General features: G+C 38.0%; 1 protein-coding gene across 1 annotated transcript in view; it reads right to left on the reverse strand.

The window, feature by feature from the left end:
- The window catches only part of LOC109065248 (NACHT, LRR and PYD domains-containing protein 3-like), an 84,897-nt gene that overhangs the window by 59,020 nt on the left and 11,127 nt on the right, over positions 1–14,750 (reverse strand). Inside the window, exons 2-4 of the mRNA XM_042754427.1 lie at positions 13,399–13,650; positions 12,928–13,080; positions 12,691–12,738 (exon numbers count right to left, since the gene is read on the reverse strand). Coding sequence (XP_042610361.1) covers positions 12,691–12,738; positions 12,928–13,080; positions 13,399–13,447 — 250 coding nt within the window. The 5' untranslated portion in view covers positions 13,448–13,650. The remainder of the gene's footprint in view (positions 1–12,690; positions 12,739–12,927; positions 13,081–13,398; positions 13,651–14,750) is intronic.

A 14,750-nucleotide genomic window follows, 5' to 3' on the forward strand; every position in this document is an offset into this window, starting at 1 on the left:
TGGTCTTGCAACCGATCTCCCTACTTACCTGAACGCCCTTTTCGTCAAAACCTACCTGAACTGTTTAACCCGTCTTCATCCTCCTCTGCCTACCTGTTCCCATCGTCTTCGTCGGAGTCACCATCTGTATCACCATCACCGTAAAGGAAAGTTGTGTTACCACTGTTTGTCTACGTGTCAAGATTCACCTGTGTCTGAAACCTCTGATTAAACTTTAACACTTTTGCACTGAATCCTCTGTGTCCTCGTCTGTGTCTGACAGTTGTAGTCGGCGGAGCAGCGGCGCTGATCAAGCACTTCAGGACACGCAGACGTGGATTTCTAACGCCTTTGCCTAGCGTCCATCTGGCAAATCTCCGCTCTCTACCCAACAAAATGGACAAACTTCTGCTCTCCCTGACAAATAAAGATTTCTCACACTCTGCTGTTCTGTGTTTCACGGAAACCTGGCTGAATGACTGAATCAGGAAAGATTAAAAATGTTCTCTTAAACACACAGAAGTGTGCCAAGTTGTCATTTCTCTATTGTGAATGCTAAGCTGTCATGTCTACTGTGTGCTAAGTAAAATGTGCTAGCCCAAGATGTGCTAAGCTGCTGTTGTTATACTACTGAGAAACAAGGTTCTGCAAGAAGTGAATTTGGGGAGTTTGGAAACTTCAACAGCAACAATGACCACAAGCTACACATCTTCTGCAACAATTTTAGAACCTTCTCTAAGCGATCCTTCTCCTGCGTCTTCCAGGTTGTCCGGATCTTCTACACAGACTTCAGAACCTACATCTTCAAGGCTCCTCTGTTTGGACCTTCTCGGTGCTCAGGAGTTTATCGTTCACTAGTGCTTTGTGTTCAAGACTGTGAAACAGATACGACTTCTTTCTTCCCACTGCAACGTGGCCCAGGACAAGTTGAAGACATTGCTGCTCAGACTCAGCAGATGACCAGGCAGAACGTCAATTTCACTCTTTCCAAACCTCTTTCCAGAGACCGTTGGCATTAGTGTGTATTGCCAGTTTATGATTATTATTAGTCCATAAAACCCCTTTTATTACTTTATTACACTTGTGTCTTCCTCGTGTTGATAATACAGTAATGCCTCGGCTCTACTCAGCTCAGCTCAGCTCGGTTTACCTTTACACTGCAGTTTAGTACTGGTTTAGAGTGGGCGGGATTAGAGACATCTCATTATAGTTGTGCTGCCTCACTGCCGTGACATCATCCTAATCATTTGAATGTCTGGTGGTAGCCTTTTAGGAGCCGAGCGACCCCGAAAATTTTTTATATTTCACGTCATCCCATCAAGCTCTCGCTGGAAACGCTCCTCGGATGTCTGTACTTCCTCAACACACCACGAAACAGCGATTATTGTGTTTTGTTTTTTTTTTTAAAAAGGTGAGCTTATTCTAAACTGTTGCGTTCATTTAAAAAAAATTGCATTTGCGAGGATGGCTGTGCTGATTTAATCTAGTGGGTTTAGTTTCATATGAAGTTCAGAAGTTTAGTTCAAGGACACAGGTAGTGAAGATTCTCTCAAGCCAATCAGTGATCAGCAGGGCTTAGACGTCACATTTTGGTAACGGTACAACTTGATTGGAACCTCAGCCGAGGTGGTACTGAAAAAAAGTACCAGGTACTGTACACAGTGGAAAACCCCCCAAAAGCGAGCCTTGTCGTGCCACACCATGTCGTACCATTCAGTGGAAAAGCGCCACAAGGGGCTCTACTACTTTACAGTGTCTCAAAAATCCTTCAGATTGGTCAGACTACAACGTTTTCCAATTTATGTCATTCTTATTTATTCAACAATCTTCCATGATTGTTCTTGACTGTCAAGGTGAAATTCCTGGCTGCTGTCCCGTAAAACAGTGTGACCAAAACTAAATATTAATATTAATATTTAATCCCAAAGCCTTTACACTGGTGGCACTACTTAAATCCAAAATCACTACATTTAGTGGTGCACCTTTGTGAGGCTACCTAACCTTTGAAATCACTACAGTGTTTCACGGTTTAATATGGCTTAAAGCAAGCCATAGTGTCTCCTTCAGGTGAGGGTGCTCTATCAAAAATGAACGAATGTGTTTTCAAGATCAAGGATTTATGATGAAAGGTGTTCTCTTAGCTATGGGAGACATTGAAGATAATGTTCCCTCCAATTTCTTCTCTTTTTCCTAAACATCTCCGCCCCACACACACTCAAATATCTATTTAAACTAAGGAATATAACTGAAGTCATCATTAAAGTATTACAGCAACTGATTTGACGTGACATACAGCCAAGTATGGTGACCCATACTCAGAATTCGTGTTCTGTATTTAACCCATCCGAAGTGCACACACACACACACACACACACACACACCGTGAACACACACCCGGAGCAGTGGGTATTATTTAACCAGGCCATCACTTGAAGCAGTTGGGGGTTCGGTGCCTTGCTCAAGGACACCTCAGTCGTGGTATTGCCGGCCTGAGACTCGAACCCACAACCTTAGGGTTGGGAGTCAAACTTTCTAACCATCAGGCCACGACTTCCCCAATGCATATTGGTGCACATAATTCTCTTTCTATAAAACCTGTAAATCACATTCACTGGTTCTAACTTTGCCCAAGCACTCAAATTATTTCTTATTCACTAGGATACAATGAAATGGCTTTCCCCAGTCCTTTGGACAGCCTTTTTTTGTTCTATTTTTTTCTGTGCAGTCACATGTGCATGGCCACAAATGCATGCAGATTTGATGGAATATTGATTGTAGGTCATGGAAAAATAATTCCAGCCTTTAGAATTAATAATGCTAGAATGAACTAAATGTTTTTCTCAAAAACACACTAACCATAACCTCCATTTGCCAACATAAGATAACTCTGAGTCTCTCCTATAATGCCTAGTGAGTTTGGAGAACACCTGGCAAGATTTCTATAGGGTTCAGGTCAGGGTGCTGGGATTAGAGGTCAACTGATGTATCGGTTTTGCCGATTAATTGGCACCGATAGTTGATTGCCAGAACTATTGGCAAAAAATCCATGCCAATAGTTTTTCCAGGTTGCATCTGTTGCTGGAGCGGCTGAGAAGCTCCTCTGTCATACAGTATGAGAGCGGCCTCTAGAGGCGGAATCACTGACAGCACATGCTGTTTGTTTTGACACATGATACTACGCACTTCAAATCGTTGTTAATGTACATAAAGACTTCACCATGGGCTGGAAGATTGTGTATTGTGCATTTTTCAGTGAAACATTTGTCTTTCTTTGGCCATGGCCGGACTTACCATTGGGCTTGAGTAGGCTGCAGCCCATGGGCCCTGACTTTGCCCGTTTACGTTTATTGATTTGTTTGTTATATACCAGTCAGAATTCAGAAATTACTAGCCGCATTTCCACTGCGCACTCAAGATCTAAACGGGCCAGCCGGGGCTACAGCTTACAACTACAACCTTTGAGGCCACAATCAAACAGCATAAACTGGTATTTATGATTATTTCACATAGAAGAAGGACACACATATTGAATGCCATCTGCACCGATTGGTTTGTTGTCACATTACTTCTTTAAACAGCTCCATTCAGCCTTTAGCCCCAAAGAGCGGACATTTAGAAAGATAATGATAAATGCTCACACCTCATTTCTTTACAGAGGATGATTCTATATTACTATATTAATGTTCCACTAAATTATGCAATCATTTGATGAGTTTTGAGAGCTCTCTCTCGTCTTACTGCCATTACACATAGTGGGGAAGAAATGTCATCAAAATTATTTTAGATTAAAAAAAAAGCAAGAGTTTCTGTTTTTGTAACATAGCTATGCCTATATAGGACTTGGCCTATCACAGAAACAAGAGTCCTGTTTTTTTTTTTCTCAAATATCTGCATGATCGCAATTGTACAATAAACAACAACTTACAGAGGAACCTTTAGACACAAAATTCCGCTTTGTTCCATCAGAAAGGAAATAGTACAAACAGCAGAACCTCTGCATCTCCGAACAACAGTGTTTTGTTCCTCAGCATTACACGGACAGCAAACAATTCAATCAGGCTATAAGTACAGTCGTTTGCAAAGTTAAATGAATCAGCTTTTTAAACGAATCGAGATGAATTAAGACAGTGACTTGCTGCCACCTACTGGCGGTTGTAGTTTCATATTTAAAAAAGTAGCTTATTTAATTTTTGCAATCATTTAATACTTCTACATTAAAATGTTATATTTAAACTTTACATTTATGCACAATCCATCTATGAATTTTGCTGATAGTGATTTAATTTGATCGTTAATATTGTTAATAGCCAGCATGTCTTTTTATTCAATTGAATTTATTGATTAAATAAGAACCTACATAAGAGGACACAGATATGACAATAACTTTTATAATACTAATAAGCCAATATCTTTAAGTTATTTCAGCGTTTTGATCTCTCAACTGAGAGAACACATCCTGTTTATTATATTATAACAAATATTTAATATTACATTTAAACTTTGACTATAGCCTAGACATGTTGCATATTAATTGTACTATTCATGAACCTCAAAGCATATGTTTGTGTATTTTGAGTTACTCCATGATGTTCTATTCGAGGGTATCTGTAGTATAGGTATAGGGCCTAAACTTAACCTCAAGCCCAGGGGCCCCCACCCCCCTAGGACCTGCCCTGTCTGTGGCTATAATAAAGACTGTATGCTTCATATAGAGAGTTATTACACAGATTTTTCTTAAACACTGAACTTCAAACTCATCTATTTAAACACTGAGCTTTAAACTTAGATATGCCGCTTTTTTGGTCATTCTTGAAGTGCACTTTTGCCCATTTGGTGATTATATAAACTGTTTTAGGCTGCTGCTAGAACTGAATGCGACTCGTCCGGTGTGGTCTCTGATACCTGCAAGTTCTCCTAGACTTGTAGTACGCAATGCTCTTTGCCTGATGTGTGACTGCCATATTTTGTCATTTTGATTAGATGATCATCATGTGTTCTAGAATATAAGCAATTAAAGTGTAAGAGTACACATACAAAATCCATATGTATGTAATTTCAATGCTATGGCCTTTAAAAATTTATTTATTTAAAAATGTTCATATAGTTAGAGTGTGTTAATTTCAACATCTACTAATATATTTTTACAATTTATAGTGCTGTCAAATTAATTTAGAGTGATTAATCACATCCAAAATGAAAGTTTGTCTTTACATAATATGTGTGTGTACCGTATATATATATATATATATAAATACACATGCATGTGTTAAAGAAAAATGTTGTTTACATATTAAATGTTTATATATAACAAATTACACACACTCACACACACACATATATATGTGTGTGTGTGTGTGTGTATATACACACATGTAAATATTTTCAAAATATATACTGTATGTGTGTATATTTATATATACAGTACACACACATATTATGTCAACAAACTTTTATTTTGGAAGCAATTAATCAATTTGACAGCACTAAACTTGAAGTTGCTTCTGTTAACATTAGTTAATGATCCATAAACTAACTTTAATGATCAATATATAATTAATATTTAATATTATTCATGTACAAAGTACAGGTCAGTACCGTTTTTTTTTTTTTTTTTAATTTATAGTAAAGCACTATTTTAGTTCTTGTTCAGTGTCCATCCAACCTAGCTATCGGTAAAATCCACTATTAGTCAACCTCTAAATTTAATACATTTGTGTAATCCACATCAGCAGGATCCATACGATTGTGAGGAACAGATCATCCCAATCTTTATTTTTGGATGGGAGTATCGATCCTGAAGTATCGATATATTGATTCTCAAATAAAAAATATTGATACTAAAGTGTTTTATTTACCAGTGATTTTGTTTATTAACAAAAATAATAATAATAATAATAATGCAGACAATATGCAATGAATTGGACGGATAACCTGTTACCGTATAAGGACTCAGTTCACTTCCAATGACTCAGCATCAGTGTGGAAAAATCTGAAAGAGATCACCAACTACAAGACACCACGCCCCAGCACTGTGGAGAATCAATGACTGGCAGACGATCTGAATGAGTTTTACTGCAGGTTTGAAAGAATAACACGCATCACCCGTCCTGAACACCTCTCCAAACAACCGCCCTCACCATTCACAGCTCCTGCATCCCCCCTCTCCCCCACACCTGCAATTCAGATCAGCGAGGATGCGGTGCGCCAGGTCTTCCGCAAGCAGAAATGGAAAAAAGCACCAGGCCCAGATTGTGTTACACCAGCTTGTCTGAAATCCTGTGCTGACCAGCTGGACCCCATCTTCACACAGATCTTCAACAGATCACTGGAGCTGTGTGAAGTCCCTTCATGCTTCAAACGCTCCACCATCATCCCCATCCCAAAGAAATTCAAAATTACAGGACTAAATGACTACAGGCCTGTGGCTTTAACGTCTGTGGTCATGAAGTCATTTGAAAAACTGGTGCTGGCCCACCTGAAGGACATTACTGGACCTTTACTGGATCCTCTTCAGTTTGCCTACAGAGCAAACAGGTCTGTGGACGACGCAGTAAACATTGGACTGCATTATGTTCTGCAACATCTAGACAGACCAGGGACTTATGTGAGGATTCTGTTTGTGGACTTCAGCTCGGCCTTTAACACGATCATCCCAAACCTCCTCCTGCCCAAACTAACTCAGCTCTCTGTGCCCACCTCCGTCTCTCAATGGATCAACAGCTTCCTGACAGACAGGCAGCAGCTAGTGAGGCTGGGAAAATACACATCCAGCACCCGTACAATCAGCACCGGAGCTCCCCAGGGCTGCGTTCTCTCCCCACTGCTCTTCTCCTTGTACACCAACTACTGCACATCTAATGATCCCTCTGTCAAGCTCCTGAAGTTTGCAGACGACACCACACTCATCGGCCTCATTCAGGACGGTGACGAGTCTGCTTACAGACAGGAGGTTAAAGAGCTGGCTGTCTGGTGCACTCTCAACAACCTGGAGCTCAACACGCTCAAAACAGTGGAGCTGATCGTGGACTTCAGGAGAAACCCCCCTGCTCTCCCCCCACTAACCATCATGAACAGCACTGTGACTGCAGTGGAGTCATTCAGGTTCCTGGGCACCACCATCTCTCAGGACCTGAAGTGGGACAATCACATTGACTCCATTGTGAAAAAGGCCCAGCAGAGGTTGTACTTCCTTCGCCAGCTAAGGAAGTTCAACCTACCACAGGAGCTGCTGAAACAGTTCTACTCCGCCATCATTGAATCTGTCCTCTGCACTTCAGTAACTGTCTGGTTCAGCTCAGCATCTAAATCTGACCTCAGAAGACTACAGAGAGTAGTCCGGACTGCTGAGAGAATCATCGGTACAACCCTCCCTTCTATTCAAGAACTGTACTTATCCAGAGTGACCAAAAGGGCTCGCAAAATCACTCTGGACCCCTCACATCCAAAAAACTCCCTGTTTGAACTGTTGCCGTCTGGCCGACGCTACAGAGCTCTGAGCACCAGAACGACCAGACACAGGAACAGTTTCTTCCCCCAGGCAGTCCATCTAATGAACACTTGATAATAACTGTGGAACACACTACACTATTTATATTTACAGACACATACACTTATTATCTAACACACATACTTAGTGTACCTTAAATTTTTTTGCACATATTATATCTGTCCATACAAAACTGTCTATTGTAATATACCTGCACATACAATTGTCAATTTGTATATTGTCATTCCTTACCTACTTATTTGTATTTTTTTTATTCTTTTATTGTGTGTTTTTTGTTCTGTCGCTATCATTCTGTTGCACTGCGGAGCTTCTGTCACGAAAACAAATTCCTTGTATGTGTAAAGATACCTGGCAATAAACCTCATTCTGATTCATTCTATAATTGTGTAGCATAGAACTATTTTCCTGCTCATATGAACACACGCACTGAAATTGTAGCCTACATAGTTTGTGCAATTACATTTATTTAAACTGAACGTTAAAAGTTCATATTGATCAGGTTCTATTCTGTAATGTTAATGTTAAATCATACACTGTTAGAATAAAAAGGTTGAATTTTATGCATGCGACAGCCTGTCACTGACAGTCCCTTATGAAAATGAACCATGGTTTTACTAAAGTGTCCATAGTTCTATATAGTATTAACAACATAGTATTTGTAGATTTCCATGGTTACCACTACAGTAAACATATTTTAACCATGTGTAAACAAAAATATAACCTAATAAGTTGCAATTAAGGCATACCGAATGTTAAAATGCATTTCAAATATAGTTATTGTAAGTATATATCATTAACCATTTTACTCTAAGTAATTTAATAATTTTAAACATTTCATAATTTAAAAGTTCAGTTTGGAAGTATCGTATTAATATCAACGATACTGGCCTTTAAAAGTATCAGTATCGTATCGAAAACAAAATAAGTGGTATCGCCCATCCCTAATGTTCATCTCATCCTCAACAGTGACCGTAAACATCAAATCCCACACTCATTATGTTTGTAACGTGGAGTCAGAGACGTTCGGATCCAATTGCAGTATTTATTAGAGAATGGTCAGACAGGCAGAAATCAGATAACAGCGTCAAAGGATATCCAGAATCAGTAACAATACCAGGCAGAGGTTGGGGCAGGCGGAAGAGAATCACAGGCAGAATAAACAATCCAAGATCAGACACTGCAGGACCAAACACAAGCAGAAACACTTGGAAATAACAGACTGTGCTAAACAAGACTTAGCACCAACTCAGAGGCCAAACACAGTATATATAGGGGAATGGTAATGGGGAACACCTGGCGGTGATTAGCCCTAGGCATGGGATCATGGGAAATGGAGTTCAGACCCCAAATGCAATAGCCCTGAGTGGAGTGCCCTCTACTGGAGTTCATGGACACTCCAGCTGACGATCGTGACAATGTTGATGAATTCAAAAACTGGTGCGGCGCCTTAAAAAAATTGATGCAACACATTTTACAGCAGTGAAACCAATTGCTTATTGGTCGTGCATTCAAAGGGGTAAAGAGAAGAGGGATATCATTTTTAGCTATTAATAATTTAAATTCTGCTTTGTATCTCATACAAAACTAATATAAATCACCAGAGAGGACCGCGACTGCAACACATTGTCAGCTGGACTACTTATGGGACAGCTTTCAACATTTTTGAAATAAATTATTGTGATTATACTTCTCTGTCTGTTATGTTTTTCTTTATAACTCTACATAGTTTTAAGAAATGGTTATGGGTAGGTTTAGAGGTTTGAGTGGGATTAGCCGTTCAAAATATCTTTTTAATGCTATTGTTACTAAAACTGTCATTTTCATAACTATTTCTGTCTGTTTATTCTTTTTTGGGGTTGGGTTTAGGCATATAACATATAGGGATAAAATATAATATGGATATATAAATGTTAAAAGGAAAATTATACAGATATCTATGATATAACTAAAGGATTTGTACTGTAAATATATATATAAAAAAAGTTTACATTTAAATGTTGTCAGTACATCCATGCATATACAGTACATTCAGTTATTAATTAATTACTAGCTTATTTTTTGTTTATTTATAGCATAAATGTGTATCTTTCAAATGTTTAATAAATTGTACATAATGGCCAATATGCCCTTACTATATGTTACCATTAATAATTAATTACTAGTGTGTTCATGTATAACTAATGCATAATTTTTAGTTAATTTCAGGGACAATTTTGTCATTAATCACTTACCCCCATGTTGTTCCAAACCTGTAAAAGCTTCGTTCGTCTTCGGAACACAATTTAGGATATTTTGGATGAAAACCGGGAGGCTTGAGACTGTCCCATAGACTGCCAAATAAATAACAGTGTCAAGGTCCAGGAGAGTATGAAAAGCATCGTCAGAATACTCCATGAGCCATCAGTGATTCAACACGTGAGCGTAGCGCCATCACTGATGGCAGATGGAGTATTCTGACGATGTCTTTCATATCTTTCCTGGACCTGCTTTATGACACTGTTATTTATTTGGCAGTCTATGGGACAGTAACAAGCCTCCCTGTTTTCATCCAAAATATCTTAAATTGTGTTCCGAAGACAAACTAAGCTTTTACGGGTTTACAACGACATGGAGGTAAGTGATTAATGACAAAATTTTCCCTTTAAGTATAATTTTCAAGAATCTGCACTTTTTCTGGAGTATTTGAAGAATTTTTAACCTTTACTTCATTACATTCCAAAGCATAATATTGTACTTTTTACTCCGCTACATTTCATAAATCATGACATTCCTTGTTATTATAAATTGGAGAAATCGTCACACACTTCAAGACGATAGTGGTGTCTGATTCATGAACGAGCTGATGCTTTTTAATGAACCTGTTAGATCGGTTCTGTCAAATCATATTGAACGAATCACTCATGAATTAGACTGTTTGGATTCAGTGGTGGAAAGTATACAAAAATAATCATACTTAAGTAAAAGTATTGCTACTTAAGGAATAATGAGATTCAAGTAAGAGTAAATAAGTAGTTTGCTGAAAAATGACTCAAGTTACTGTGTTACAGTAAAGTACTTTAGTATTTTTTTTATTTTTTACCTAAAATGAGGCAATGTGAGCATTATGGAACATTAAACACTCTCATGTAATGTCTGTTTACAAGTGAGACTCATAGACCCAATTTACTACATAGATCCAATATACTGTTACACATGAGCTTTCTTTCACAACTGTTTATGTTCATTTAAGACATAACCGACTGTGTTTGCGAGGATATTTATACACATATTTTTGTGTATATTTGTCCTTTCAAATGCAAAAAAAAAAAAAAAAAAACCATGGAAGAGGACCCATGGTTGAGAAGGCTTTCTCTGCACACGTCTTGGATGTGTGTGCCACAGAGAAAACAGCACACGAGTTTTCTTGACTTCAGTGGTTTAAAATGGCTTTTTCTGTGCATGAGCTTTGGATGTGTGTGCAGTACAGAAAACACAGTATGTGAGTCTTCTTGTGCTTGAATCATTTAAAGTCATGTTAAAATGCGCACAAAGGAATCGATAAGAAATTTTTATAACAAGTATCCGATTCCTAACCATAATTATCCGATTCCTATCTATGGGTTAACGTTAAATAAAATGCTCAATTTTCATTCCACCAAAAATATGCCCGGTGTTCACCATTGCTGTAGTAAAAAACTACACTTTTACATGCATATCACTGACAGAAAAAATGTTAAGGTTATTTCAGCTTCATACAAACTTTGCTTCAAACATTTAGTTTAAATGCATTGCTAAAGAAAGTGAGCTACATTCAACTGAACTATGTGTGCATTAGAGGTTGAATGACTTTTTAAAGTCAGCATTTATGTAATGAAACTCGAGTCGACGTTGACTAGTCGCTGATGACGTCATTAATGAACAAAAAGGCTGAACCTTGAGCTGAGACTCGAACAGCTTGTGCACAGCTAGTAGTTTGAAAAGTGCCAGTCAAAAGCCCTTTTTCTCCATCGGCACTTTTGTCTTTTTACTTTTGGTGAAAAATAAATGTAGCGAAGTTGAATACTTAATATAAGAAAGTAGAAAAAAGAAAAGAAAAATGTATTCAAGTACTGTAACGAAAGTATTGCTTCAGTGTCATGCTTGAGACACTGAAAAAACACGAGATGGTAACTTAGTTACCTGATTGCATGTGTTCTTGAGTCACCAACACACCGGTCAGATTGAGTCTCCTGTTAAGCATAGTCTTTTTTTTTTTAGGTAGCGCAGTGGAGTGGAAAAGCGCATGTGGCTTAGTGATGTTCTGAAACATGTCATGCTTGAGACACTGAAAAAACACGAGATGCGAGTGCAAAGGTAGCGCAGTGGAGTGGAAAAGCGCATGTGGCTTAGTGATGTTCTGAAACAACTACCAGGGAAAATAAATTTTCTCTCACATTTCACTTGTCATAAACACTATAGGCTTACTTCTAAGACAACAGCACCATTATCGAAGTGCATATTTTTATGCTTAACATGGCTTACTCATTAAGACAATGATATTAAAAGATCAAACTCTGCAGAAGAGCCCAGAATATAAATGCTTTGACATGCAATTGCTGTCGTTCATTCTCGAAACTGAAAATGATCAAGACATTTCTCCAGAGCACAATGTTAGAAGACTGTCCAGTTTAGCACTGATGATGTCTGTGCTTGCAAAATCAACAATAAAGCTGCAGTGAAAGACTCTGCACCAAAATGCAAATGATTTAGTAGAGTTTTAGTTTGTTTGTTGCTTGTTTTAGAGTTGTTCTCCAATGGTTTTTTTCTTTTCTTTTCTTTTTTTTTTTACTGTTCATTTTCTTACAGTTATGAGATGTGTGCTGGCCATTTGCCTACATGAATTTTCTGAGCTTACTGTTAAATGAAATATGTAGACAGAGGCCCTATAACAAGGATCCTCCTGCTATTGCTAAAATGGCAATCAAATCAGAGTAGCTGCACTTTTGCCTCCACGTTCATAGACTAAATATGTATTCCTGCACAGATTCCAGTCTATCTAAAAAGTGATATAAAATATGCACATTAAATAGCCTATATTATGTTATTCAATAATAACACCAAATGCATCAATGCAATGATAATTCATCACATTCATTACTGTTAAATCAGATATGTAAATGGGGAGATGGACTCAGTAATATAATTGTAGCAGGTGCACAATAAATTTTCATACATGAAAGGTTTACCTTGTTTTTCTCTGTTATTCTCTGCTGTCTCTGAGCATATATGTTTATCTGAGATGCATACAGAATGAGAGAAATAAAAGGAAGATACAGATAAATAATAATTGAGATAGTATTCTATAGCAATAAAATGGTGCTAAATCATGTGTCCCATTAACTCACTATGAGGAAGTAGCATTATCAGTCTTTACTCAAATGCTAGTATTAGTAGTGAGTCTTGTTGTAGTGATGACAGTGTACCGTTTCCTGCAGCATGTGAGCTGTAGTTGAAGTGTATTGGTCCAGTGAAGGTGCTTCCAGCGAGTACAGGAGCATTTACACTTGCACCTGTTTCAGCTTTCACATTGGCTCCAGGCTGAGCACTGCTTATTATCTGGACTGGAGATTTGTCAGCTGAAACAGAGATAAAGATTTATGATTCTTACAAAGATTTACATACTTTATGTAACTTTCATATAACTTACATACTTTTTCCATTTGTGATTGTAATGATGCACTGATGATACTAAATGATTTCACCTACTGGTCAAGCATAATTTGTATCACAGTATAAAAAGATTTAATCAAGCGTTTTAATCCGTTGTAAACTGGGAAACTTGAATTACACAAACACTTCAGCAGAGCAAAGAGGAAAGTGTAAGTCAGACAGTTACACTGCTAAACTATTTCACGTTACAGCACGTGTTACAGTCACACTGAGTTAAACGTTACCATGCATGTGTTTGTTATCCAGCTGCTCAGCCAGATTGTTCTGTTCCATCTTCTTCAGGATGCTGAATGTGATCGTCACAGCTTCTTCTGGTCACACGCCACCAGCTTATCCACTGTTTTTAATCAATCTGCATCCTCCATTTCAGATGTTGATATTCACTTATGTTTCTTTAAGTGCCACTGAAACGTCTTCAGATCTTCCTCCAGCGACTTCAAAAGTCAAGTTGAGAGAGTACAGTCGAGTTGAGATACCTATGAAGTGTCAGAGTTGTGTGTAAATATGCTGAAATAACTGTTTGTCCTCAAAAGTAAAATAATCCTGATATGTGCAGCACAATTTAATGAAAATCACTGTGCTGCATAAGTGCGTATTACGTTTTGAATAAGGACATTTTTCTTACAAAAATGCATCAATTCGCTACAGAAGGCCTGTGTTCACCCCCCAGAGCCATATGAGACACTTTTTTATGGATGAGCACTTTTTTATTTTACTTCTTTTGGACTGAAGCAATGTAACACCTGTTGAGTGCCATGAAATAGCTTGAAAGATCAAAGACAATTTTTTATGTAACTCTGACTGGATTCATCTGAGAGAAGAAAGTCATATACACCTAGGATGACTTCACAGTGAGTAATTTATGGGCTAATTTTCAGTTTTGGGTGAACTAACCCTTTAAAGGCACACTAAGCAATATTTGAAAAATTATTTTGATCAGTGTCGGGAAGACCTGGAATCAGATGCTGAGGTTGCTTTGTTTCTTCTTGATAGGTGAGTTACGTTTATTTTGCTTTGTTTCACACAATTAATCCGTGTTGGCTTTTGCTTGAATATGCTGCGCCCGGCAGGCTTAGCAGATTCTGCCATCGTTGCTGCCAGGGTTGTGTATGTATGTGTGGGCCAGAGTTACCAAAACAGTGGCGAGGTCCTGTTGGGGTATGGTCGTGTCTGTTTTGGTGCTTTCAAATATCAACATCGTTTGGCAAAATTTGCTTAGTGCACCTTTAAATGAAGAATGTAACAAAAAATACAGTTACATTTTAATGCTTTTCATATACAGAAAGGCAATTGAATTCTAAGTCATCGCTTCCTTCCATTTTGTGCACAGAAGAGTGCATGTACTTTTCATTCAGTGAACAAATATAAATCATCGTTGGTGAAAAATCATAAAAGTCATAAAAGGTATTTTTCTCCTCAAAATGTGCATACGGTGAGATGGTATTCTAACAATGGTAGGTGTTGAGTACTATGAATACGTCCTCCAAAAAAATGTACATTTTAAGGACAAAATCCATTTACCCTGCTAAAAAACCCCAGCATATGCTGGTTAGGTATGTTTTGACGCTGGGATGCT

The sequence above is a fragment of the Cyprinus carpio genome, unplaced genomic scaffold (assembly GCF_018340385.1).
Source record: "Cyprinus carpio isolate SPL01 unplaced genomic scaffold, ASM1834038v1 S000006514, whole genome shotgun sequence".
Taxonomy (NCBI): Eukaryota; Metazoa; Chordata; class Actinopteri; order Cypriniformes; family Cyprinidae; genus Cyprinus; species Cyprinus carpio.